This window comes from Dipodomys ordii, unplaced genomic scaffold (assembly GCF_000151885.1).
Source record: "Dipodomys ordii isolate 6190 unplaced genomic scaffold, Dord_2.0 Scaffold147, whole genome shotgun sequence".
NCBI lineage: Eukaryota > Metazoa > Chordata > Mammalia > Rodentia > Heteromyidae > Dipodomys > Dipodomys ordii.
Window position 1 is genome coordinate 1,536,623 of NW_012267363.1, and position 24,560 is coordinate 1,561,182.

Sequence of the window (24,560 nt, forward strand, 5' to 3'; positions counted from 1 at the left end):
AGAGATGGGTGGGCAGGCTGGAGGAAATCTTCCCCCTTCCAGGGTGGCCGGCCTCACGGTGGGATGGGGACCCTCCCCTAGAAGGCACCAGTGGCCGGCGGGCTCAGGCTTTGGAAAACGGAGATGAGGGTTCCCTAATGCCTGGGCCCCTTAGACTTTGGCGTAAAGCCAGGCTGCCTTGCCTGGCACTGCCCTTCTCCTGTGGACACAGCTGGCCTCGCCCTCTCCGAAGCTTGGGTGGGGGTGGGGCAGAGCAAGCGACAGCGTGGGAACCAGCTCCCCAGGGAAAAACTCCAGGCAGCCTGGGCACGTCTCCGGGGCAGGGCATGGGGGTTCCATATAGGCTCCCCCCTGCCTCTTCCCACCTCCAGCTCTAGGATCAAGGACTCCAGTTCTCCCCCTCTGAGCTGCACCAGTGACAGGGGAGAAGAGCTCCAGCTAGGAGAAGGCATCTCCTGCTCTCTAGGAACTGTACTGGGGCACCAGCTGGCACAGTGGATCCTGGGCATTTCTCCCAACCTGGGTGCTAGTGAGAGAGGGGTGTCTTTTCTCATTCTCAGGAGCAGGTTCAGGAGGAAGAGATTCCCCCGCTGTTTTGTCATTTCTGCCACCAGAACTCAGGTGACCTGCTCAGGCCTGGGAAAAGAATGGAGCTGGAGAGTTTTCTTGAAATTGGGGTAGTGGTTCCTCTGAGAAGAATCCTTGGGGAAGAAGGAAGTGAAGTAGCCAAGGTTCTCTCCCACTCCATGGGCCCAGGAGGCATTCATTCCTAAAGTGGGCACTGCCAGCTGCTCCCCCCACTCCCCCATCCCTGCTGTGAGCCACTGCCTCCCGTTGTCATGGCAATGGGGAATTAGTGTTCCCTCCTCCCCCCAGCAGCATATGCCCAGGAAGGCAAGGGAAGAGTGAGGGGTAACCTTATCCCCTGTTGTCCCCTGTCATCCCCTGTCCTGGGAGAATGAGAAGCAATTCTAGACTTTTGCTTACCCACCCCTACTTAGAAAAGAAGACAAAAGACAAAAGACCTGTTTCAGGGAATTGTTTGTTTTTGAGATAAATCTTGCTTATGGTGCTCAAGCTGGTCTTGAACTCCCTAGGCTCAAATGACGTACCACTGCCTCCCGAGTAGCTAGGGAATATATGTATTCACTAACACGCACGAATTCTATGTGCTTAGAGTAAAAAAAAAACATGGTTATTGTTTGCAGTTTTTCCAATGAGTTTTGTGACCCTGAGAAACTTGATTAACCTTTCTGATCTGTCCCTGTCTCCTCCTCTTCCTCCTGGTTCTCCTCATTCTCCTCCTCTTCCTCCTCCTCCTCCTCCAAGAAGGGGATATATGCTGATCCTGCCACTCAGGACATTTGGGATCACTGTGGCTATCCAGTTCCTAGTTTCTGAGCAGTGCTGTCTCCCTCCTGTGTGTATGCCCCTCCAGGGGACACCTTTCCTCTTCATTGTGCCCTGCTTTGCTCTGTTCCCTTCTCATCTTCCTCTCTCCCCTCTCCAGGGGAGACACTTCAGAGCCCTTGAGACCTCGCCATGCCTGTTGCTGCCACCAACTCCGAGTCTGGTAAGAAGGGGGTGAGCCTGTCAGTTTCTTTCAGTGGTTCAGAGGTGCACTCCCACAGTTCACTCCACGGCTACTCAGCCCTTCACCCAGGCCATCTTCTCTCTGTGGGTTCTGTACTGGGGACAGAAGGGGTTGGACAGCTTAAGAAAGGGTTCCCAGGAGGACCTTGAGGGCCAGGCCTTGGAGGACAGCCCAGTCCAGGGCTGAGAAGTACCTTAGACCAGCTGGGAGTGAGTGCAGGGGCAACAATGCCAGGAGATTTTCCAGCAAGGGGGGTGGGCTGCTAGACAGACTGGAAAGCCTTGGAGCCAGCAGCTAAGCCTCATGGAGGCTGATTTTCATTTCCAATTCTGTAAAGAGGCTGAAGAGGGTGAGAGGGAGGAGTGTTCACAATTATTCTGCAGCTGTTACTGTCTTGCTTTGTCCTTGACCTCATGGCCTGGTGTCAGTCAACCCCCGTGGAGAACTAGTTCACTGTCAGTCAAGGTGATCAGACAAGGTCACTGTCGTTCACATTCAGTGATCTTGGAGGAGACTGATGACAGTGATGGGCCCTCACCATGCATCTCATTCCAGGGGTTCATGCACCTGTGAGTGCTTTCTGGGGATCCACCAGGTTAAGTTCCTTGCTTTGAGGCTCTCCAAGGGCTTCGTAGAGCTGCTTTGGCTTTGGTGAGAATTCCCCAACTGAGATGCAGCTCCTTCCTGGCCCTGGGCCTTGCCCTCCTGCCTCTGAAATGTTTTAGGTGCCAGAGCCCTGGCTATGGTCTTGTCCCCCAGGAGAGGCCTCCTCTCCCTGCACTGGTAGTCTTCTGCAGGCATGGAGGGCTCTGGGCCTCCATCTGCTGCCCAGCCTGCTGCCACCCCCTCACCTCTACTCTCTCCCCTTGCTCCATTTTGCCTGAGCCCCCCTCTAAGCTGCTTAGGGGTTAATTAAACTCATCCCTGAGCCTGTGATTAAAGGTCCTTCATCTGGGGCTGCCCAGTAAACCCATTAAAAGCACCCAGCTGGGATGTAGAGGGAGGAGCCCGCCCAGCAATTTGGCTTCCCAGCTGCAGGCCACTTGATAGGGGCACAGTAGGCTTGGGGGACCGGGAGTAGAGCTCTGGGGATGGAACTCTCTCAAAAGATTCCTAGGGCCTCTGCTCCCCTGGTTGCTGTGCCTGGGGCTACTTCTGCCTTCTCATATTCAAAGGAAAAAGTACAAACTGTTCCTCTTCCCAGAGCTAGCCCTCTAAAGGTATCTTAGTTCCCAGCCTCACAAATGAAAGGGATGCATTCTTCTCCTTATCATCTGATGGTCATTTCACTTCCCATGGGACTGACAGACAGCTGTGCTCAAGATGAGCTATGGTTGGCTGAGGTCAGATTCTCTTCTCCCTTCCCTTCTGCCTATGTCTTCCCCTTCTAGCCTTTCCCTACCATTTCCTTCCCCTTGCCTTGGGCTCTACAGAGATGAAGCTATGGAGGTCCTACCCTTTCTGACAAGTCAATACAGTTGTCATTTTGGAGGGAAGACGTAGAGAGATGAGAGATGCCACTTGAACGTTCAGTTAGGAATGGGGTGGGGGTGGGAAGATCTGTGGGTGGTAGCATGAGCTGAGTTTGGAGATCTTATGCCTGACTTCTCTCTTCACCCTTTACCAGACTCATGCCTTGTCTGTTTGCTCACTTGCTTTTGTATGTGCTTTTACTGGGGTTTGAACTCAGGGCCTGGGCGTTGTCCCTTGAGCTTTTTCTGCTCAAGGCTAGTGCTCTGCCACTTGAGCCACAGCTCCACTTCTGGCTCTTTGATGATTAATAGGAGATAAGAGAAGCTAGCCCTTCTGGGTTGGGTTCAAATTGTGATTCTCAGATCTCAGCCTTCTGAGTAACTAGGATTATAGGCACACACCATCAGTGCCTGACTACACTCCTTTTTGAAAAAAATCAAGGTTGGGATATGGGGCTACTTTCAGATAGAGCTGTCTCTTTAAATTTTTCTTGCATCCCTAGTTACTGTCCTGGTGTGTAATCTGCCTGCTGCCCTGGCAACCAGAGGCACTTAGAGACATTGTACAGCTCCTCAGAGACCAGTTTACTAGTGGTTGCAGCAAGTCTCCGGGTCGTGGCCTCATAGTTACAGAGGTTCAGAGGGATGGGGCATAGTGCCAGGGTGGCTGCCAATCACCTTCTTCCCTCCCCACTACCCTTCCTATTTTCTCTCCCCCAGTTCCAAGATACCTGGCTTGTCTCTTGGGCATCACCCCTCACCCTAGGGCACAGCTGATGAGAAATGGGGGAGGGGATACTAGATGTAGACTCCAAGGGCTGGGGCCTTCCCTTCCTCAGGGATGCCACCCTCCCTCCCCCACCCTTCCCCTCTTCACCTGGATGGATGGTGGCTAGCCACCTGTAGGGGGAAGCATTTAGGACTGAGGTACTTGCTTCAGGCCATCGCAGTACCAACTATATCTTGGACCTACCTAGAGTGGGTTTGGGTGGCTTCCTTTGATTGAGGAGCCACTGTAACTGACACTGGAGGAGGAGGAGGCAGAGACCAGAGGTCAAAGGTCTGGGGGAGATGTCATGAAAGAGGGGTGCCAAGCCCTGCTTTGGGTTTCTATCCTTGAGGGAAGGCTGAGAGGGTAGGGTGCCTGGGCGCCACAACAGTCCAAAGGGGCTTACTCCCACCGTCCACACCTTCTAGAAGCCGCTGCTTCTCTCTACCTGGTACTAAAAGATGGGAGTCAGGGCCTCTGTGGGATGGCTTTCTCCTGTCACCGCCCCCTCCCACCGGTTGCCACCTCCTCCCCACCCCGCAGCCTAGCGGCCTTGGCCAATCAGCAAGGAGGTTGGCTGGCGGAGCCTCGCTATTGGCTGGTTCTGCTGCGCTCCCCGAGTTCCGCCTTCTCCAGGGCTGTCCGGGTTTGGCCGGGAAGGCGGGCGGGCAGCGCGCAAGCTTCCCGGGTGCCCAGTACCGGGGTCGTTATGGCTGGCAGCCCAGGCAGCGAGGCCTCCTTGGAGGGCATTTCTTTGGGCTCCTCTGAGGAAGCGGAGCTCCGGAGGGAAGGTAGGAAGTTGCGGGTGGGGAGGAAGAATGCTTGCTCCTTAACTTACCCTCAGCAGCAGTGTTTGGAGGCTGGAAAAGAATCTTCAGAAGGGGGCTGGCTCCCTGGGATCCTTAAAGGTCATGGGAGCCTGGCCCGCCGGGGGGGGGGGTGGGGGAGCTGACCTGGGCCAAGGGTGTCATTTCCCCTGGATTACTTCCCCTCCTTTCCCCAGTTACTAAACTGGGCGGTTGGGGAGTTTATGAACAGAGTACATCCCTAGCACAGTAGGATGGATCCCTGTCCTGGCGCCTTTCAGAGCCCATGAAGTATTTTGCAGTCTTTAACCCTTGTGAGGTCCGGGCCTGCACAGGAGAGACCTGGAAGACAGACTGGCATGTTGTTTCTGGAAAAGGTAAACAGGAGCCCCAGAACCTCCTCTGCCAGCTCCAGTTTCAGTGCCCTGCCTGCCCATCCTCCACACCTTCCTAAAGGAGGGGAGCCTTGACAAGAGTGTTGAGAGGTGCTGGGAGTGAATGTACCCCTCCTCCAGGGCCTGGGTGCTGCTACACAGATGTAGACGTGGGTGGCAGGGTGGCAGAGTAATGATACCCCCTGCCCATCTCTGCCTCCAGCTGGGCACACTCTGCTTCTCTCTTGCCTTTCCCTGGAAGCTGCCACAGCCTGGAGCTTCCATCTCTGCCAGGCAGCCTTATCCCACATCCTCAAGTGTACTCATGGCCTTGGTTAAATCTCTTCAGCCCTTGGATGTCTGCAGTGGCAGGGTTTCTCCAGTTCCTGCCAGCGTTCCAGGTTTCAGCTATGACTTCCTACCATTTATGTTAAATTTTCTGACAGATAGGTTACTATCTGTCAGAGCTAATGGGAAAGACTGGGACCAGTAAGGGACAGTGACCTGTGTCATGCTACATTGAGTTAATGGTGTAGCTTGTACTTGATGCTGCAGTGAATCTGTCTGCTTGATTCTGGATCTGACCTCATGGTACATGCGCTAAGCATTGTCTGTCATCCCTGAGCCTGCCAGGTGCAGCTGGATGAGTCTCTAGGTTTCAGCCCATCTAGGGGTTGAGTGGTAAGCCTGTGTATTCCTAGTGCTGGGCAGATCTAGAACCTGACATCCATCTCCCAACCCCCAGAGACTCTTTCCTATTGCCTGGACTCTCAACTTGCCCAGGCTGGCTTTACTTGGCATGGAAGAACAAGCCAAGAAAACTCCCGCCCCACCCCCACCCCTAAGGGCCTCTGTTCCAGGCATATAGGGCCTGGATGCCTGTGTGAGGAGGGAGGGGAATGCTGCTAGGGAGGAGGGAGAGGGATGCATGGTGGTGCAATTTGGTCTTCTGTGCCCAGCTGATACCCAAGTATCTCACTGCCTACTTTCCCCCTCCAGCCATGCAGCAAGTCCTGGACAACCTGGGATCCCTCCCCAATGCCACAGGTGCTGCAGAGCTGGATCTGATCTTCCTTCGAGGCATTATGGAAAGCCCCATAGTCAGATCCCTGGCCAAGGTATAGTGTTCCAGGGCACACAAGGGTACTGTGACTGGGGAGCTACAGAAGTCCCTGGGAATGGGGCATGTAATATGAGAAGACCCCTGAAGGAATATGTGGAAGAATATCACACCCATGTGATGAGCCTGAGGCTGCAGGTGTGTGGGAGGGGGTTGCCACCTGAACCTGGCTAGTGAATGTGATGGATGTTTGGTGGCTGCAAGCTTTGTGGAGGGTCTGACGGGCAGGGAGCCTGCATATGCACAGAACTTTGTCCTGCCCATTCTTCTGCCTTTTGGCATTTCAGGAGGTGAATCAGGTGGGATGACAGATTCAGCAAAAGAGGAAATGGCGATGCTTGGGTGCTAGTGGCTCACCCTTGTAATTCTAGTTACTCAGGAGGCTGAGATCTGAGGATTGTAGTTTGAGGCCAGCCCAGGCAGAACAATCTGTGAGACTCTTCAATTAACCAGCCAAAGCCAGAAGAGGAGGTATAGCTCAAATGGTAGACTGAGTAGAAAAGTCAAGAGAGAATGCAAGGCCCAATTTAAGCTCCAGAACTGGTGCACACGCGCACACACCACACACACACACACACACACACACACACACACACACACAATAAAGAGGAAATGGCAGCTGGGCACCAGTGGCACACACCTGTAATACTAGCTACTCAGGAGGCTTAGATATGTTGATCGCGGTTCATGGTTAGCCCAGGCAGGACAGTCCATGAGACTCTTATCTCCAATAAACTACTCAGAAATAGCCAGAAATGGTGCTATGGCTCAGGTGGTAGATACTAGCCTTGAGCACAAAGAGGCTAATGGAGAATGTCCAGGCCTTCAGTTCAAGACTCAGGACTGAAAAGAGAGAGGCAGGAGGGGAATGACAAAAGATTTTGGTAATGGCCGTGCCAAAAGCAGTTGCACTAGGTGTTTAGGGAAAGAGGTTGAAAACAGGTGCTAACTCAGCTCAGGGGAGGAAGGTGGAGGAGGAAGGGGCAGCTGGAGAGGCTTCCTGGAGGAAGAGTCATGTGGTTGAGTGCAGAGGATGAAGGGGGTTGGGTGTTCTGGACCACAAAAAGAGCTTGTGCAGGAACAGCAAGGTGAGAAGAAACTGGAAGTGTGCAGGGACAATGTGCCGGTGTGAAGCTGGAACGTCAGGTGTGAGACAAAGAAAGTGTCAGGTCATGGAGGGTCACGTCTGGGGTGGCAAAGACCAATTAGGGGCTGTGCGGTGATTCCAGTTGAGGCTGCTAAGAGCCATCTGGTGCTGGTAAAACATGGTGTTTGGGGTGGGGTGTAGCACACAGAGGTGGGCAGACCTGGAAGTGATAGCTGGAGGTTCAGGCTTGGAATTCATAACGGAGGCAGGACAGTCCTCCAGGACTTAGGGGCTAAGGGTTGCATAGGGAGATTCAGAGATGAAGGTGACTAGTCACTGAAGGGGACATGGAATCAAATGAACAGGAGCCTGCCCTGTCAAGATGCTGATTTCTCAGGGTGGTAGTAGGCAAAGATTTCCTAGAGCAGAGACAAAGAGAAAGAAGAGGGTGGCTTTGGTCCAGAGTGTGTGCTGGTTCTCCAGATGCAGGAGGAGACATGAAGGGGCCTGGAGAGTGGCTCAGAGCATTACCTCTGAGGGCCAGGATGGGAGGAAGCAGAGAGCCAAGGAAAGAATGGAGGTGAAGGTCTGGGCTGTGCTGAGATCATGGAATGTTTAGGAGGGCAAAGGCCGTTTACAGATGGAAAAGACTGAGGTCAAAGAAAAGGAGCTAGGGAGTAAAAAATTTCCCAGGACAGCTCTGTGGATGCCATGACTTTGTAGAGTGTGGCTGCTGTGGGTGGCAGGTCATGAGTGATAAAGATGTCCAGGAATGAACACTGTGGTGTGGGTGAGCATGGCTTGTGGATCTCAGAATCCCGGCAATAACAGGTGTTGGTGTGGGAAGAGGACAGGCAATCCCAAGGTTTTTAGTGAATGGTGGGGAGAGTGACAGGAAGTGAGCAGTGAGTGATGGCTGGCTGGGAGGGAGAAGGCAGTAGAGCCAGATGGTGGGTTTTCTGTAGGGCTAGGGTGGGGACTCTTTATTGCAGGCTGTGGCTGGACCTAAGGTGGGAGAAGCAGGGCCTGCTGCAGGGGACACTGTGACCTAGGACACATCCTAGATACGTTACCATCTGTGGAATGGTTGAAGGCCTGGGGAGGGTAAGAGCAGACATAGAAAGTCCCAGGGGTTAACAATGGCATGAGCCACTGGTGTCCATCCTAGGGTTCAAATGAGAGGGCCTTGTTTTCTGCCAAGATCAGAAGGGTTGGAGTGGGGAGAGCAGGGCAAAAAGCTTTCAAGGAAATGGCTCTGTGGAGTTTCTGCACTTGCAGCCTTCAGAGGCTCTGGGTTATCTGGCAAAGCAGGTGTGACTCTGGTTCTACCAGTAATTAGGCCCAGCTTTTACCTGGCCCAAACTTCTGGCTTGCTGAGCCCGAGCCTGGCTTTGCTGAGGATGATTTTTGAAAGAAGAATGCTACAAATGGTTACCATAGAAATCCTGATCATTCTCCTGGCTCTGGGGCTTGCTGCCTCTCAACTGCAGTGTGTGCATGGTGTGTGGATTACTTATAAGAAAAATAAGACTGCCTTAGCAATGGCATAGTGTGTAAAAAATAATTTTTTACTTAATAATCTGAAACAAAAAATTCTTCAGGAACATATGTATATGTGTGTGTGTATACATATACAAATGTGTGTATAATTTTTTTTCACTTTTTTGAGGTTCTGAGGTAGGTACTTACCACTGAGCCATGCCTCCAGCCATATGATTCCCTTTTTATTATTAATTTATTGTTAATATAGAGGTGATGTACAGAGGGGTTACAATTACATGAGTCAGGTAATGAGTACATTTCCTTTTGTACAGTGTCTTCTGTTCCCTCTCTCTCTCCCTGTCCCTCCCTCCCATCTCCACCCACAAGTTGTATAGTTCATTTCTACCATTTTCCAGTGTGTTCCACTGCTGCCCCTTTTCACCATTTTTCCCTTGAGTTCTGAACCCTCCCCCAAACCCTTCCAAAGATGTATACTTGCATACACCATATATAAGGTAAAGAAGACAGACTCCTCAAAAACTAAAAACTAAAAAGAAAGAAAAAAAGAAAAACAAAGGATAAAAGAAGAGGACTCTTGTTTCCATATATTGGAGTTCATTCTCTCTCTCTCTCTCTCTCCTTCCCTCCCCCCCCCTCTCTATATATATATGTTTTTTTTTTGTCAATCATGGGGCTTGAACTCTGGGCCTGGGCTCTGTCACTGAACATTTCAGCTCAAGGGACGTGCTCTACCACTTGAGTCACAGTGCCACTTCCATTATGTATATTTTATATAAATATGAAGAGGCACCTAGGTATTGCACCTTTGTGTTTCTCTCCTAAGAGTATCTTCTTTTTGTCTCACTGTGTGAATATCTAGAAATCTGTATAATTTACATGATTCCCTTTTATTTTTTAACTACATGTTTATTATTTATTTATTTTTAATTATGAAAATACTGTACAGAGGGGTTACAATTACATGGGCAATATAATGAGTACATTTCTTATCAAGCATTGTTGCCTCCTCCTTTGTTTCCCCTTCCCATACGTTCCCATTCCCCCCACCCCCACCCCATGATTCCCTTTTAAGAGTAAAAATAACTAAAAGCAGCCTAGCTGCTGTTGGTTCATGTCTATTATACTAGCTACTCAGGATTCTGAGAGCTGGATGTTTGCGATTTGAAGTCAGCCTGGGCAGAAAACTCTTCAAGACTCCATCTCCAGAAAGTAAGCCTGGTTGGGCTGGTTGAGCTGAGATCTGAGGACTAAAGTTCAAAACCAGCCTGGGGGATAAAAGTCCATGAGGCTCCCATCTCCGGTTAACCAGCATAATGTCAGACTAGAGGTGGTGGAGCATGATGGTAGAGTGCCAATTGTGAATAAGGAGGCCAAGCCAGAGTGTGAGGCCTTGAGTTCAAGTTTCATTCCCAGCACAAAAAAGCAAGACAAGAGGCATGGTTCAAGTGGTGGTATACCAGTTGAGCAAGCATAAGTCCCTGAGTTCAAACTCTGGTGGCAGATTCATAACATTGTCCTGGACACAGTAATGACCCAGAGCCTTGAGAAGCCTCCATCTCCCACTCAGGCTCCATAGGCTATGTTGAGCTCAGTGACTAGATCACACAGGCTCTAGGAAATCAACTCTTTGAGACCTGTTCTTGTGCCCAAATGAGAATCCTTTGTCTCTTCCATGTGTTTCCCCCAGCCAGCATCTAGCCTATATTGTACAACTGCTGTATGCTTAGCACCATATCTCACTGAATCCTCATACTATTCCTATGGGTGACTGAAATCTCCCTGTCTTGAGCTGGGTGTAGTGGCTTCTTCTAGTAGCTCCGGCACCCAGGAAATAGACACAGAAGGATCTCTGAGCCCAGAATTTCAAGACCAACCTGGATATCATAGCAAGATCTCATAAACAGTCCCTTCCATCACCCTACTTCAACATTTAACAATTCATTCATCTATCTTTCCACCCTCATCCCTCTCTCCTGATTTTTTTTTTTTTTTGCCAGTCCTGGAGCTTGAACTCAGGGCCTGAGTACTGTCCTTTAGCCTCTCTGTGCAGGAGGTTAGCACTCTACCACTTAAGCTACAGCACCACTTGCGGCCTTTTCTCTGTGTGTGGTACTGAGGAATTGAACCCAGGGCTTCATGCACGCTAGAAAAGCCCTGTACTAAGCCACATTCCAAGCCCTCCTGAATTATTTTGAAATATATTTCAGACATGATATAATTTTATCTAGAAGTAGTTCAGTATGTGTACATCAAAATATAAGGATTTTGGGGCTGGGAAGTTGGCTCAGTGGTAGAGCACTTGCCTTGTATGCATGAGGCTCTGGGTTTGATTCCTCAGCACCACATAAGCAGAAAGAAAAAAATCTGGAAGTGGCACTGTGGCTCAAGTGGTAGAGCGCTAGCCTTGAGCTGAAGAGAGTGCCTAGGCCCAGAATTCAGGCCCCACGACCAGACCCCCCCCCAAAATATAAGTATTTTTTCCCTCGTTTTCTTTCTTTCTTTCTTTCTTTTTTGGTGGACCTGGGGTTTGAACTCAAGGTCTTATGCTTGCTAGGCAGGTGTTCTACTGCTGAGTCATGCCTCCAATTCATGTTTGCTCTGGCTATTTTGACATTAAGGTCTTGTTTTCTGTGTCTACACTGTGATACTTCCTCCTCCTCCCCCTCCTCCTCTTCTTTCTTCTGCCAGTCCTGGGGCTTGAACTCAGGGCCTGGCACTGTCTCTGCGCTTCTTTTGCTCAAGGATAGTACCCTACCACTTGAGCCACAGTGCCACTTCTGTCTTGTTTTGTTTTTGTTTATGTGGTACTAGGAATCAAACCCAGGGCTTTATGCATGCTAAAGCACTCTACCACTAAGCCACATTCCCAGCCCTGATACTTCTATTTTAAAATGCCTCTTACTATAGCTGATGTGACAACTGTGTAACTCTGTGTCAAACTATTGGTTAAAATGGAATCTTGTGAACTTTTTGCCCAGTTTGGCCTAGAGCCACAATCCTCCCGATTTCAGCCCCTCAAGTATCTGAGATTACAGATGTGAGCCACCATGCATGGATTAAAAAAAAAAAGTAATCATGCTTTTATTCTCACATTTAAAAAACTAAAGCATTATTTTCTTATTGAGTTATAATAAATAACATTGAAACATCTGGTCATTGTTTTGAAATATTTCAAACTGGAATCTCAGACTACATACGAGAATTAACTCCAAACAGAAATCTAGATGTGAAATATCTTAGAAGAAAACTGTGTAGGGAAAGCCCCCACTTCATGCTTTAAAATTCAGATACATAAGAGATTAATTGAATTCAACCACATTAAAAAATTTTTTGCTCGGCAAAAACACCATAAGCAGAATCAAAAGACATATGACAAACCCAAGGAAGCGATTTGCAAGAAGTATCACAAATAAAGGGCTAATCTCAATATAGAGAGAACATTTAAAAATGAGAAAAAAGGAAACAAATAGAAAAATTGGCAAAAATCATGAGCAGACAGTTCACAGAAATAGATATATGCAGATGGTCCTTAAAAATATGAGGAGATGCTTGTCTTCATTTGTGATAAGCAGAATGCAAATTAAGCCCCACTGAAAAGTCATTTCTCATCTATGGGATTGGCAGGCATTCAAAGGTTTGATCATCTGGGAAATCTCTTGTCATGCTGCAGGGAGGGCAGATCCGCCCAGCCCATGGAAGGGAGTTTGTCAACAGTAAGAAAACCACACGTGTATTTATTGCTTGGTCCTGCAAGACTTGACAGGGAAGATCTCCACAGACACAGAATATTCTCTCTCTCTCTCTCTCTGTAGTTAACACAGTTATCTGCTGCAGTCTTAGTTGCAATAGCAAAATACTAGAACTAACCTAAATACTTAAATTGATTGAATAAATTACAGTAAATTACAGGACTCTAGTCATGCAATAGAATCAAATGCAGTAATTAAGAAAAAACAAACAAAACAATTGGAAGCCACACCTGATGGCTCAATGCTTGTACAATCCTAACTATTCAGGAGGCTCCACTCTGAGGATTGAGTTTCAGTCAATCAGGGCAGAAGTCTGTGAGACTCTTATCTCTAATACACCAGTAAAAAAGCTACACAAGAGGCATAGTGTATGTGGTAGAGCATCAGTCATGAGTGAAAAAGCTAATTAAGAGCATGTGGCTCTGAGTTCAAGACACAAAGAATGGAGAAGATCTCCATGTGGCAGCAAAAGTGATTTCTAGGGTATACTGTTAGGTTACAAGAACAGGCCCTGAGTTGAAGCCCCAGGACTGGCAAAAGAAGGAGGAGGAGAAGGAGGAGGAGGAGGAGACAACAAACTAGTTAAACTAAAACCCCCAAGTTTCAAAGGTTTCCATGGGTACCAGTAGTTTATGATTATAATCCTAGCTATTCAGGATGCTAAGATATGGAGAATTGTGGTTCAAACCCAGCCGGAGCAGAAAAATTTGCAAGACTGTCTTCTGAATAAGCAGCAAAAACCTGGTTGGAGTCATGGCTCAAGTGCTAGAGTACCAGCCAACCAACCAAGCTATGTGAGTGTTAGTCCCTTAGTTCAAACCCTGATATGACAAAAAGAAAAAGAAAAAAAGGAAGGCAGGCAGGCAAGTAAGTCAGGCATGGTAGTGCATACCTGAGGTACTAGTACTTGGAAGGCAAGAGAATGGAGAATCTGATTCAAAACCCCAAATCAACTAGCCAGAGAGCTCCCCAAAAGAACTCGAATAAACCATAAACTAGTGAAAATGTTCCTTCTAAGATTTGGGTGTGAATGGGGTAGAAGGGATGTGTATGTGCATGGAATTCCTTGAGGTTACACATGTGTCTGTGTCTGTACGGGGGCTTGAACTTAGAGCCTGGGCACTAATCATTTTAGGGCAAGAAAAATGGGCGAGTCTGTGGGTGTGGTGTTTGTGTGTGAGGGAGTTGTGGAAGCTGATACCTAAGGCTCCGCCGTGGGTGGGATCCAAAGTCAGCACTGGGGCTGGGCAGAGGCTGGTTGGTGTGGGGATGCGGGGAGCTGGGGGCAGGACACGAGCTCCCGGGAAGCAGCCAGCCTCACCTGTCCGGTCCCCATACCCAGGCCCATGAGAGACTGGAGGAGACGAAGCTGGAAGCTGTGCGGGACAACAACCTGGAGCTGGTGCAGGAGATCCTGCGGGACCTGGCACAGCTGGCAGAGCAGAGCAGCACCGCTGCAGAGCTGGCGCGAATCCTCCAGGAGCCGCACTTCCAGGTTGGGGGAGGAGTGGGCGGGGCATGCGACTGGGGGCGGAGGCTGTTGGAGGGAAGTGGGCGTGGTGTGGCAGGGATGCTTTAGGCGAGGTGGGGCAGTGGGAGGGGCCAGTGGCTGGGGCGGGGAAGTGGGTGGGGCATGCGCGTGGGCGGGGCTGTTTGGAAGGCGTGGAATGGGAGGGGCGTGTGGCTGGGGGTGGGGCCTGCAGAAGTTCCTAGGGAACTGCTTTAGTGTTCCTTCGTTCCCCATCATTTCTCCAGTCTCTTCTGGAGACGCACGACTCAGTAGCCTCCAAGACTTATGAGACACCACCCCCCAGCCCTGGTCTGGACCCCACATTCAGCAACCAGCCGGTACCTCCTGATGCGGTGCGCATGGTGGGCATCCGCAAGACTGCAGGAGAGCATCTGGTAAGGGGGCCAGGCAGGGCCAGAGGTGGTATCTGCAGAATAACCAATGAGGGGGCAGGAAAGATTAGGAGGGGCTGAAGATGAAGGTCGGCTCAGCTTTGCCCAAGGAAGGTCTTATGCAGACCCAGGAGAGCACAGAAGCCCGAGCTGCGAACACATAGGTCAGGACCTCTCAGGGCTGAGCTTTTGCCCCTTAATGCCTCTTGTGGTGGAGAATTGGAACAGGTCAGTTGCTAATGGCCCACTCCTGTAATCCTAGCTACTCAGGAGGCTGAGATCTGAGGATCACAGTTTGAAACCCCGAGACTCTTACCTCCACAGTACCAGCAAAAAGCCGGAAGTGGAGTTGTGGCACAAATGGTAGAGTGTAGTAGAATGTCGGCCTTGACTGAAAAGACCAAAGAGAGTGCTTGAAGCCCTGAGTTCAAGCCCTAGCACCTGTACACAAAGTAGGGGGGCAGATGGAAGCGGATTTTGGAGTGTGGGGGTGGGTGGGGACAAGGTCGGAGGCTCATTAGGAGACCCATCTGAAGATTCTGGTTTGGAGCCTTATTACATACACCTCTGTCCCTTAGGGTGTGACATTTCGGGTGGAGGGTGGCGAGTTGGTGATCGCACGCATACTGCACGGGGGCATGGTGGCCCAGCAAGGCCTGCTGCACGTGGGGGACATCATCAAGGAGGTGAATGGGCAGCCGGTGGGTAGCGACCCCCGGGCACTGCAGGAGCTCCTACGCAGTGCCAGTGGCAGCGTCATCCTCAAGATCCTGCCTAGCTACCAGGAGCCCCATCTGCCTCGTCAGGTGGGTTTTTCTACCTAACCTTCCACCCCTCACAAGGCCCAATGGATGGTGGAGTCTCCCAGCTGTGAGGGCCACAGGGCTCATGGAGCTTCTCCTTTTCAGACAAAACAGACAACAGGATCCCAGGGCCCAAGAGTAGCTCAGCCCTGCGTTGTATAGGTGCTTGTGCCTTTGTCTGCAGGCTGCTTAGGCACTTATGCATGTGTGAGAGATTACTATGCATTTCAGCCACTTGGGTGCCACTTGAGTGTACAAGAGAACATCTATACCCTGTGCAATGGGCTTTGCACACATAGATGATCCTGTGCAGGGTGGGCTTGTTATATGCTCTGGACAACTATCTCCTGATTGGTGGATTGCAGAATTTGGGCTGCTTTGCCATCCTCTCCCTCTACCACACACACACACACTGTACCTCTCACCATCCCTGAGGCTCTATTCTCTTAGAGCCCTCTATTCCAGGAGGGAGATGGCAGCCAGAGAAATAAGGAGTTAGGTCCCAGGGTCCTCTACCTGGGTGACCCTGTCTCCTCAGTTCTAGGCCAGTCTCAACCCTGAGCAGTTTCTTCATCCCTCAACCTGAGTCATCTCCTCCTCCTCCTCCTCCTCCTCCTCCTCCTCCTCCTCCTTCTGTCGTGGGGCTTGAACTCTGGGCCTAGGTGCTGTCCCTGAGCTATTCAGCTCAAGGCTAGTGCTCTACCACTTGAGCCACAGTGCCACTTCTGATTTTCTGGTGGTTTACTGGAGAAAAGAGTCTCATTGACTTTCTTGCCTGGGCTGGCTTTGAACCACGATCCTCAGATCTCAGCCTCCTGAGTAGCTAGGATTACAGGTATGAGCCACCGGCACCCAGCTCAACCTGAGTCTTCTATATGTCAAGAAAGACTGGGACTCAGGGAGGACAGGCCTGGAGACATCAGTGTTCTGGGGAGGGGTCGGAAGTTAAGAGAGGAAGGGGATTGGTGCCTCATGCCTGTAATCCTATCTACTCAGGAGGCTGAGATCTGGGGGATCAAAGCCAGCCCAAGCAGGAAAGTCTGTGAGACTCTTATCTCCAATAAACCACCAGAAAACCAGAAGTGGCACTGTGGCTCAAGTGAGTAGAGTGCTAGCCTTGAGCTGAAGAGCTGAGGAACAATGCCCAGAACCAGAGTTCAAGCCCCACAACTGAGGGAAAAGAGAGGGGGGTCGGGAGGAAGGGGTAAGGGGAAGACCATGGGCCACCTGCCCTTCCAACAGAGACTACCTCTGTTCTTTCCTTTAACTTTTCACCAATTCCTGGACCCAGGTATTTGTTAAATGCCACTTTGACTATGACCCGGCCCGAGACAGTCTCATCCCATGCAAGGAAGCAGGCCTGCGCTTCAATGCTGGCGATTTGCTCCAGATTGTAAACCAGGATGATGCCAACTGGTGGCAGGTGAGCTCTGGGTGTTACCTGAAGCCTTTCCAGGTATGGTGGGAAGGGGAAGAGATAAAGGCACACGGAGGGGTTTTCTCATTCAGGCTCGTGATTGTTGCAGGCCTGCCATGTGGAAGGGGGCAGTGCTGGGCTCATTCCTAGCCAGCTGCTGGAGGAGAAGCGGAAGGCGTTTGTCAAACGGGACCTGGAGCTGACACCCACCTCAGGTAGGAGCTCCCTCCCTGAGCCTCAATCTTCAATTGCGGGCAGCGTGGAATCTGCCTGCCTTACTCACCCACCTCCATATGGCCAGGGACCTTATGCGGCAGCCTTTCGGGAAAGAAGAAGAAGCGAATGATGTATTTGACCACCAAGAATGCAGGTGGGTATTAGCACCTCAGAGACTTGTGAATTTGCTTTCCTGCCTCAGATACTGCCAGCCTTGACCCTACCAAGGTCCCCCCCCCTTTTCTCCCTTACTCCCAAACCCTTTTATCCTTGACCTCCCTGAGTGCTCTGCCCCTCCCCCACCGTGCAGCCTGATGAGCAGTGCCATCTCCCTGTGTCCAGAATTTGACCGCCACGAGCTGCTTATTTATGAGGAGGTGGCCCGCATGCCCCCATTCCGCCGGAAAACCCTGGTGCTGATTGGGGCGCAGGGTGTGGGCCGGCGCAGCCTGAAGAACAAGCTCATCATGTGGGATCCAGATCGCTATGGCACCACAATACCCTGTGAGTGGGAGCTGGGCCCTGCTGGGTGGGTGTCTGGAGTAGGGGCTGCCTCTGTATAGGCTGGTTTCCCTCAATGAAGGAACAAGTTTATGGCTGTGGGGTGTTCGCCCTCTGTGGGTGGTAGAGGGAACTGCAGATTCGGCGCCTTTCCTTTTCCTATGCTTACAAGCCATGACAAAAGTGAGTGTGGCCTTGTGGCAGTCAGGGCCTCTGAGTGATGGGACCATCAGGCTGAGTGCAGGTGTTGGTGACGGCAGCACTGATGGTAAATGCTTCTGGCACCTTGAGGCAGCCAGAGTGCTGCTTCACCCTTGTGGCTTTGGGCCACACATTGCTTTTCTGGGCCTCAGTTGCCATCTATGAGCACAGGATTGAATCAGGTGCTCACTGAAGGCTCTCCCAGAACAGAGTCCTGTGTCCACCTGTGTCTGTGCCAGTGGCCAAGGTGAGGGCAGGTGTGTGCGAGAAGGCAGCTGTACTGGGAAGGTGGAAGCCAGAGTTCACCCCCCAGGCCTGAAAATGTAGGACTCACCTAGAACATGTGCATATATTTGTGATGGTGTGTTTTACCTGTGGCCGTTCAGTCCTTTCTCCCTCCTCACTCCCAGACACATCCCGAAGACCCAAGGACTCAGAGCGGGAAGGCCAGGGCTACAGCTTTGTGTCCCGTGGGGAGATGGAGGCTGACATCCGTGCTGGCCGCTACCTGGAACATGGCGAATATGAAGGCAACTTGTATGGCACACGAATCGATTCCATCCGGGGTGTGGTTGCTGCCGGCAAGGTGTGCGTGCTGGATGTCAACCCTCAGGTACAGCCTGGCCTGCCAGTACGCTATCCATGTACTCTGTTCCCCTCTTATCTCCCAAGCAGCCTATATACCCCTCATTAGTGCTAGGGACCTAGCCCACCCAGAGGCCCTCCTTTCTCAGCTTCTCAGATCCTCATTTCCTGCTCCTTCAGTTTGTCAACCATTCATCCACAGGACTCATGGCCCAGAATCCCAGGTGCCCCTTCTTACCCACTCTCAGGTGTTCACCCTGTCACCCAACATTGTGTTCTCAGGACATGTGTGGGGATATACTTCCCATGCTGTTCTTCTCCTGTAGGCAGTGAAGGTGCTGAGGACAGCTGAGTTTGTCCCTTACGTGGTTTTCATTGAGGCCCCCGACTTTGAGACTCTGCGGGCCATGAACCGGGCTGCTCTGGAGAGTGGAGTGTCCACCAAGCAGCTCACGGTGAGTGGCTCTGAGCTGTGATGGTGGTGATGGGGCAGGCTCTAGATGATGGGAAAAAAGAAGATGGTGTGGGAGCTGGGTGAAGGTGGCTTACCCCATAATCCTAGTTACGCAGGGAGGCTGAGATCTGAGGATTACAGTTCAAAACCAACCCAGGGGGGCTGGGAAGGTGGCTCAGTGATAGAGTGCTTGCTTTGCATGCATAAAGCCCTAGGTTCGATTCCTCAGCACCACATAAGAAAAAAGAAAAAAGCCGGAAGTGGTGCTGTGGCTCAAGTGGTAGAGTGCTAGCCTTGAGGGACAGTGCCCAGGCCTAGAGTTCAGGCCCCACGACCGGACCCAAAAAATAAAAAAAAAAAAAAACCAACCCAGGCAGGAAAGTCTGTGAGACTTGTATCTACAGTTAATCACTAGAAAATCGGAATTGGAGCCATAGCTTAGAGTGATAGAGCACTAGCTGTGAGCAAAAAGGCTTGGGAACAACACCTGGCCCAGAGTTCAAGCCCCATGACCAATTAAAAAAAAAAAAGAAAGAAAGAGAAAAGGATGATGGATGGATGGTGTAGGAAAGGAAGAGGTCCTCACTGAACTTATCAATGAGGTAGAACTTTTTGTTTGTTTGTTTTTTAAGGTTTTTTTTTTTACTTGTTTTTAAGGTTTTTTTTAATTTTAACTATATAACCCAAATTGCTTGGAACATATTATATAGCTCAGACTAGCCTCAAATACATGATTCTCCTGTGCTAGCCTTCTGAGTGCTGGGATTACAGGTATGCACCACCACACCTAGCATGGCTTTGAGATTTTATATATGTGTGTCATATTGAGGATGGAACCCAGGGCCTTGCACATGCTAGACAAGTGCTCTGCCACTGAACTAGGACTGCTGATTCCTGATTTATAGATGTGGAAAGGGAGACCTGAGAGGGTAAGTAGAATGCCTAGTCACTGATATCCTGAGGCACAAAAGCTTCTGCTCCATCCAGCTTGCATGGACAGAGTACTGGCCAAGGGAAGCTCCAGAGGGGCCAGTGGAAGATAGGTTAGGCAAAGGTGGGCAGGGGCTGTTCCATGAGCTTACTGCTAGGAGAAGGCCAAAGGGAGGAAGGATGTGAGAATGGGAGGCTAGCTGAGATGATGAGTTGGTATCAGGGACCAGGGAGCTTCTGGTAGAAAGGCTGTCTGCCTTACTCCAGGGCACCTGAGCTGCAGCACCCCAGGATGGGTCAGGTTTGCAGAATTCTGAGTTCAGGGGTCCCTCTGCTGGTCACGCATATTACTGCAACTCTCAGGCTCTGATATCATGCAGACAGGGGAGAAGCTGTATGGGGGGTGGGGGGGATTGGGAGGGGGTATAAGCCTCTACCCCATTCCCACTCTCAGCTCTGAGTCTTTGCCTGGTTCTTGCTCTGGGAACCTTCATTTGGCAAGAAATACACTGGACTGGGCTGCTGGGCAGCAGCTGCTCTTGGCTTACTTAATTTTCAAGTTCCCTTTCCCACCCCTGCCTAGCCAAGGCCCACTGGTCATGCTGCATAGGTAAGGACCTGGTCAGCCTGGAGGGAGCATGAGTTGGGAGTCAGCCTTGTTCAGCCTGGGTTCTAGGCTGCCTGTGACCTCTTTGTACATAGTTTTCTGTTATAAACTAGAGAGAGTTAACCCAAACCTTGCAGATTATAGTGAAGATTCTTTGGGTTACAAAATGTTTAGGGCCCCACCAAGCACTTCCTATGGTTTATTTCCTTCCTTCCTTCCACCCATCCATCTGACCCCAGTTGCATAGTTCTGCCTTGGGGTACCCAGGGAGGAGTTCTTCTCTCCCTGGCCACTGTGCTGGAGACTTTGGGAGAGGCACAGGCTGGAGACCCCTGTTGCTGGGGGTGAGATGTGGGCACTATCTGATGGGATACCCCCCTTCCCCCATGCCTGGCAGGAGACAGACCTGAGACGGACAGTGGAGGAGAGCAGCCGCATCCAGAGGGGCTATGGGCACTACTTCGACCTCAGCCTGGTCAATAGCAACCTCGAGAGGACCTTCCGTGAGCTCCAGGCTGCCATGGAGAAGCTGCGGACGGAGCCCCAGTGGGTGCCCGTTAGCTGGGTGTACTGAACCTCTTCAATGGGACTTTGTTCCCCACTGGGTTGTAACCCACGGCCTGAATCCATTCCTTTCCCCACCCATGACCCCCTGCCCTTAGCTATGGTCTTCTGCCTCCACCTCTGGCTTTTCTGGGTAGCAGCTCCCAGTAGGCACTAAGACTGGCTTTAGCACAGAGGTGTGTGCTGCCAGGGAGGTGGGTGTTCATGGGGCACCTATGTGCCCAGGTGCTGTCCACTCCCAGGCCATTGGCCACTAGATGTCTCTCCCTAAGGGGCCAAGCTATACCCAGGAGTATGCCAGAGTCACCTCCCATAGTGCTCAGTCAGAGAAGAGCAAAACTGCTTGGGGACCCCATGGATAGTGGGGCCCTGCCACCTCTCTCCAACTGCCTTTACTCCTCCAGATTGACCACTCCAATCCTATTCTCCCACCTGTCACCCCTGGTCCTACAAGCAGGCCTGGGGCTGTTTCCTTTGGCCAGTCAGGCAGAGCTGGGCAGTGATACCAATCTGGGTTGTATTGGAGGCTGAAGGACACAAACCATGAGCCGTTGTCACAAGTGGGCAGTGCGGCCCTCAGCTCCCTTGGAAGGGGTGGACACTGCCCTGCCCTCCCTCCCTCCCTCCCAGCTTCTCACTGCCAGAGTCTCTCCACAGCCTTCTCCCATGGGCCCTTGGCAGGTCCTCCCTGCTCCCCAAAGGGAGAGGCTGGCAGCAGCTGGTAGGCTCAGCCCAGGTGTGTGTGTGTGTGTGTGTGTGTGTGTGTGTGTGTGTGTGTGTGAGCTGGTAGGCTCAGCTGGTAGGCTCAGCCCAGGTGTGTGTGTGTGTATGTGTGTGTGTCAGCTGGTAGGCTCAGCCCAGGTGTGTGTGTGTGTGTGTGTGTGTGTGTGTGTGTGTGTGTGTGTGTCAGCTGGTAGGCTCAGCCCAGGTGTGTGTGTGTGTCAGCTGGTAGGCTCAGCCCAGGTGTGTGTGTGTGTGTGTGTGTGTGTGTCAGCTGGTAGGCTCAGCCCAGGTGTGTGTGTGTACACGGTAGAAGGCTGAGCCCTGTGCTCAGGTGCCTGCTCTACTGATGCAAGGCTCCAGGGCCTATGGTGGGGACTCATTGTCCCTATCCAGGAGTTCTGTCCATTTTGATCTTTTTGGTGGGAACCAGGAGGGCTACTCATACCAGGGCTGCCAGGGTGGAGGCCAAGGGACTTGTAAACACAGGCTTGGAGTCCCGCAGGCGCCCTCTAGGAGCTTCTGGCTGCATAGTTTCAGGAGCATCATTCATACTGCAGCCCGAATGACCTGTGGTTCTGTTTGCTTCAGTGCTGTTCTGTGTTTCTAAATCCTGTTGTGGTTGTGTGTCAGGCACAGTTTGGGGCAACGGAGGTGGGGGGGGCGGGTGCAGGGGAACTAAGTGTTATTTTTCTTTTGAGGCTACTCCCTGGGCTCCATTAATAGGGGAATTCTCCACCAGCTCCATTTTTAGCCAGACCCTCATCCTACACTCCAGAGCCCAGGCCTTCCCCAGCTGTGTTCCTCCATGTTCCCATTGTCCCCTGTCCTGAATGCCACCCTCCAGTCCTGGGGGAAAGGCACTTTTGTAAAATAGGTGAATCCTTTTTAAGAATCCTGTCGTAGATGTCCCTGGGCATCTCATCCCTCATCCTTCCCGACATGAGCCTGTCTTTAGAGGGGACCCTCATAACCTCCATTCCTGTGCCTCTAGGTTCTTGTGTATGTCCAGCCAGCCTTGGCTGCAGTGTCAGTCCAAGCTGGCCCCGGAGCCACTGTGTTTGTTTCCTAGGGAAGGGGAGAGAGAGAAGAAACAGAATATTTATTACAAAGGTTAGAAATATATTTATTATATTAGGAGTCTCATTTGCATAGGATATGCAAATGAGGTATAGAGGTCAAGTCAGCTCCCATCTCATTTGCATAGCTCATCTGCAGTCTTTATATTCTTTTCCCCTGGAGTCCGAGTCTTTTATCCTTTGTTCAGTGCTCCCTGGGTCACCCTCCCCCTCTGCCCAGAAGACTGGGAGGGGGAGGGGAATGGGCTGTTTTCCTGCACAGTTGAGGACATAGAGTTATTTGCCAGGTTCATCTTCCTGGGAGCCTTGCAGGGACGAATGGGTGTGGCCTGCTGGAGAGGTGGCACCAGCCATTTCCTGTGGCTATCCAACATGGCAGGCCTGACACTTCCTCCTCCAGTGATGCTGAGGGGCTGTGCCCGGCCTCTCCCCACTCCTACTGAGTCCAACCTGCTCCTGGCACCTAGCTGATGGATGCGGAGGCCATGGGCACCCTCAGCTCACCTGGCGGAGCCAGGGCTGGTTGTAATAGGTGTGTCCTCACAGAGGTAGCTCTGTCATTGTCCTCCCTTTCTTTCTCTGTGGACTCTTGTATTTGGGGGACCTAAAGAGAATGAGAACTCACCCCTCGGGGTTGACACTCAGCCCTAGCCCAATTGCCCTTCCTTTCCTTCTCCCTCAGCTCCCTACTTTCCTCTGGTTTTCTTTCTTTTCCTTTTATTAAATGTGAAAGCAAGTCTTTCTGGACCCTGATTGTTTGTGGCTGGGGTTTGATGGATAACTTTGGAGAGATCTGAGGATTGGGGAGCACATTTCATACAATTCTAGAATGGAATGATGTGTCTACTGTTCTGTCTGTCCCTCTGCACTCTTGACACTTCGGTCCCCAGAAGTGACTCCTGCATGCTTGTGCCCAGGAATAGGAGCATTCAGTGGGGCTGAGGACTCAGGGACCCCATGGCTACTTCCTGTGGCTCCACATAGAAGAGCTGCCTCTCCAAGTTTTAGGTTTGTTCTCTATAAAGGTGCCAAGATGCCACAGGCTCTTCTGGTGATGAGTTAGGATTGTTAAGAGGAGCTCCACACAGGGGCCACGAGTGATGTTGAAATGTTACTCTCCCAATCACCAGCACAACCAAAGGAAGAAAGATGTCACCCAGATGCCATCACAGAGGGTGTGTGTGTGTGTGTGTGTGTGTGTGTGTGTGTGTCCACCAGGGCTAGGAGTCAGTCATCTTCCCCTGGAGCTCTGCAGGGGACCTGGTGCATTCATCCTCCAGTATCACTGGATCCTCACGAGCAGAGCTAAGGTGAGAAGGCTGTGATGGCCAGGTGTGGGTCCTGCCCTCTTCCTTGCCTTTCTCCAGAGCCTCAGTCATACAGAAATAAGTGACAAAGCACTCACTGGCTGGTGATTCAGAGCCACCCACATGGGCTTAGATCACTTAGGTCATAGCTCAGAATTAAGCATTATTAAACATCCCTCTTCTGAAGTACCTAACCCTTCCAAGCATAGAGACTGCATTCCTCATCAACTCACCTGCTACCATGCCACCATCTGCTGGGCCCCTTCCCCCTACCCTCTTTTTTTTTTTTTTGGTCAGTCCTGGGGCTTGAACTCAGCCTAGGCACTGTCCCTGAGCTCTTCAGCTTAAGGTGAATGCCCTACCACTTGAACAGCACCACTTCTGGTTTTCTGGTGGTTAGTTGGAGATAAGAGTCATGGACTTTCCTCCCCGGGCTGGCTTTGAACCGTAATCCTCAGATCTCAGCTTCCTCAGTAGCTAGGATTACAGGTGTGAGCCACCAGCACCCAGACTCCACTTTTTTTTTTTTTAATACTGGAGTTTGAACTTAGGGCTCTTTACTTGCTATGCTTACTCTACTACTAAGCCACACTCCCAGCCCTCCCTTGATATTCTTATTCTGGATGATATTCTGTAGGACTAAAGGCATAAGCCACCAGCACCAGGTTTCCAGGCCTTCCTTCATTCTCCAAATACAGATAAAGTACTTATCATTCCCTTGTGGAGATTCACTGTGCTATTTACTATTGTTATGGCAACATGAACCAGCAAAGATCAAGACTGGAGGATAAAGGAGTTTA

General features: G+C 51.1%; 1 protein-coding gene across 1 annotated transcript; it reads left to right on the forward strand.

The window, feature by feature from the left end:
• Positions 1 to 4,502: 4,502 nt before the first annotated feature.
• On the forward strand, positions 4,503 to 21,405 carry Mpp2 (membrane protein, palmitoylated 2 (MAGUK p55 subfamily member 2)). Its single transcript, XM_013031958.1, has 12 exons — positions 4,503 to 4,626; positions 6,015 to 6,133; positions 13,817 to 13,969; positions 14,230 to 14,379; positions 14,955 to 15,182; positions 16,471 to 16,602; positions 16,706 to 16,811; positions 16,898 to 16,966; positions 17,155 to 17,316; positions 17,925 to 18,127; positions 18,426 to 18,554; positions 20,488 to 21,405. Exons 1-12 carry the CDS (start codon positions 4,545 to 4,547, stop codon positions 20,662 to 20,664), a joined length of 1,710 nt encoding a protein of 569 aa, XP_012887412.1. The 5' UTR covers positions 4,503 to 4,544; the 3' UTR covers positions 20,665 to 21,405.
• Positions 21,406 to 24,560: the final 3,155 nt, after the last annotated feature.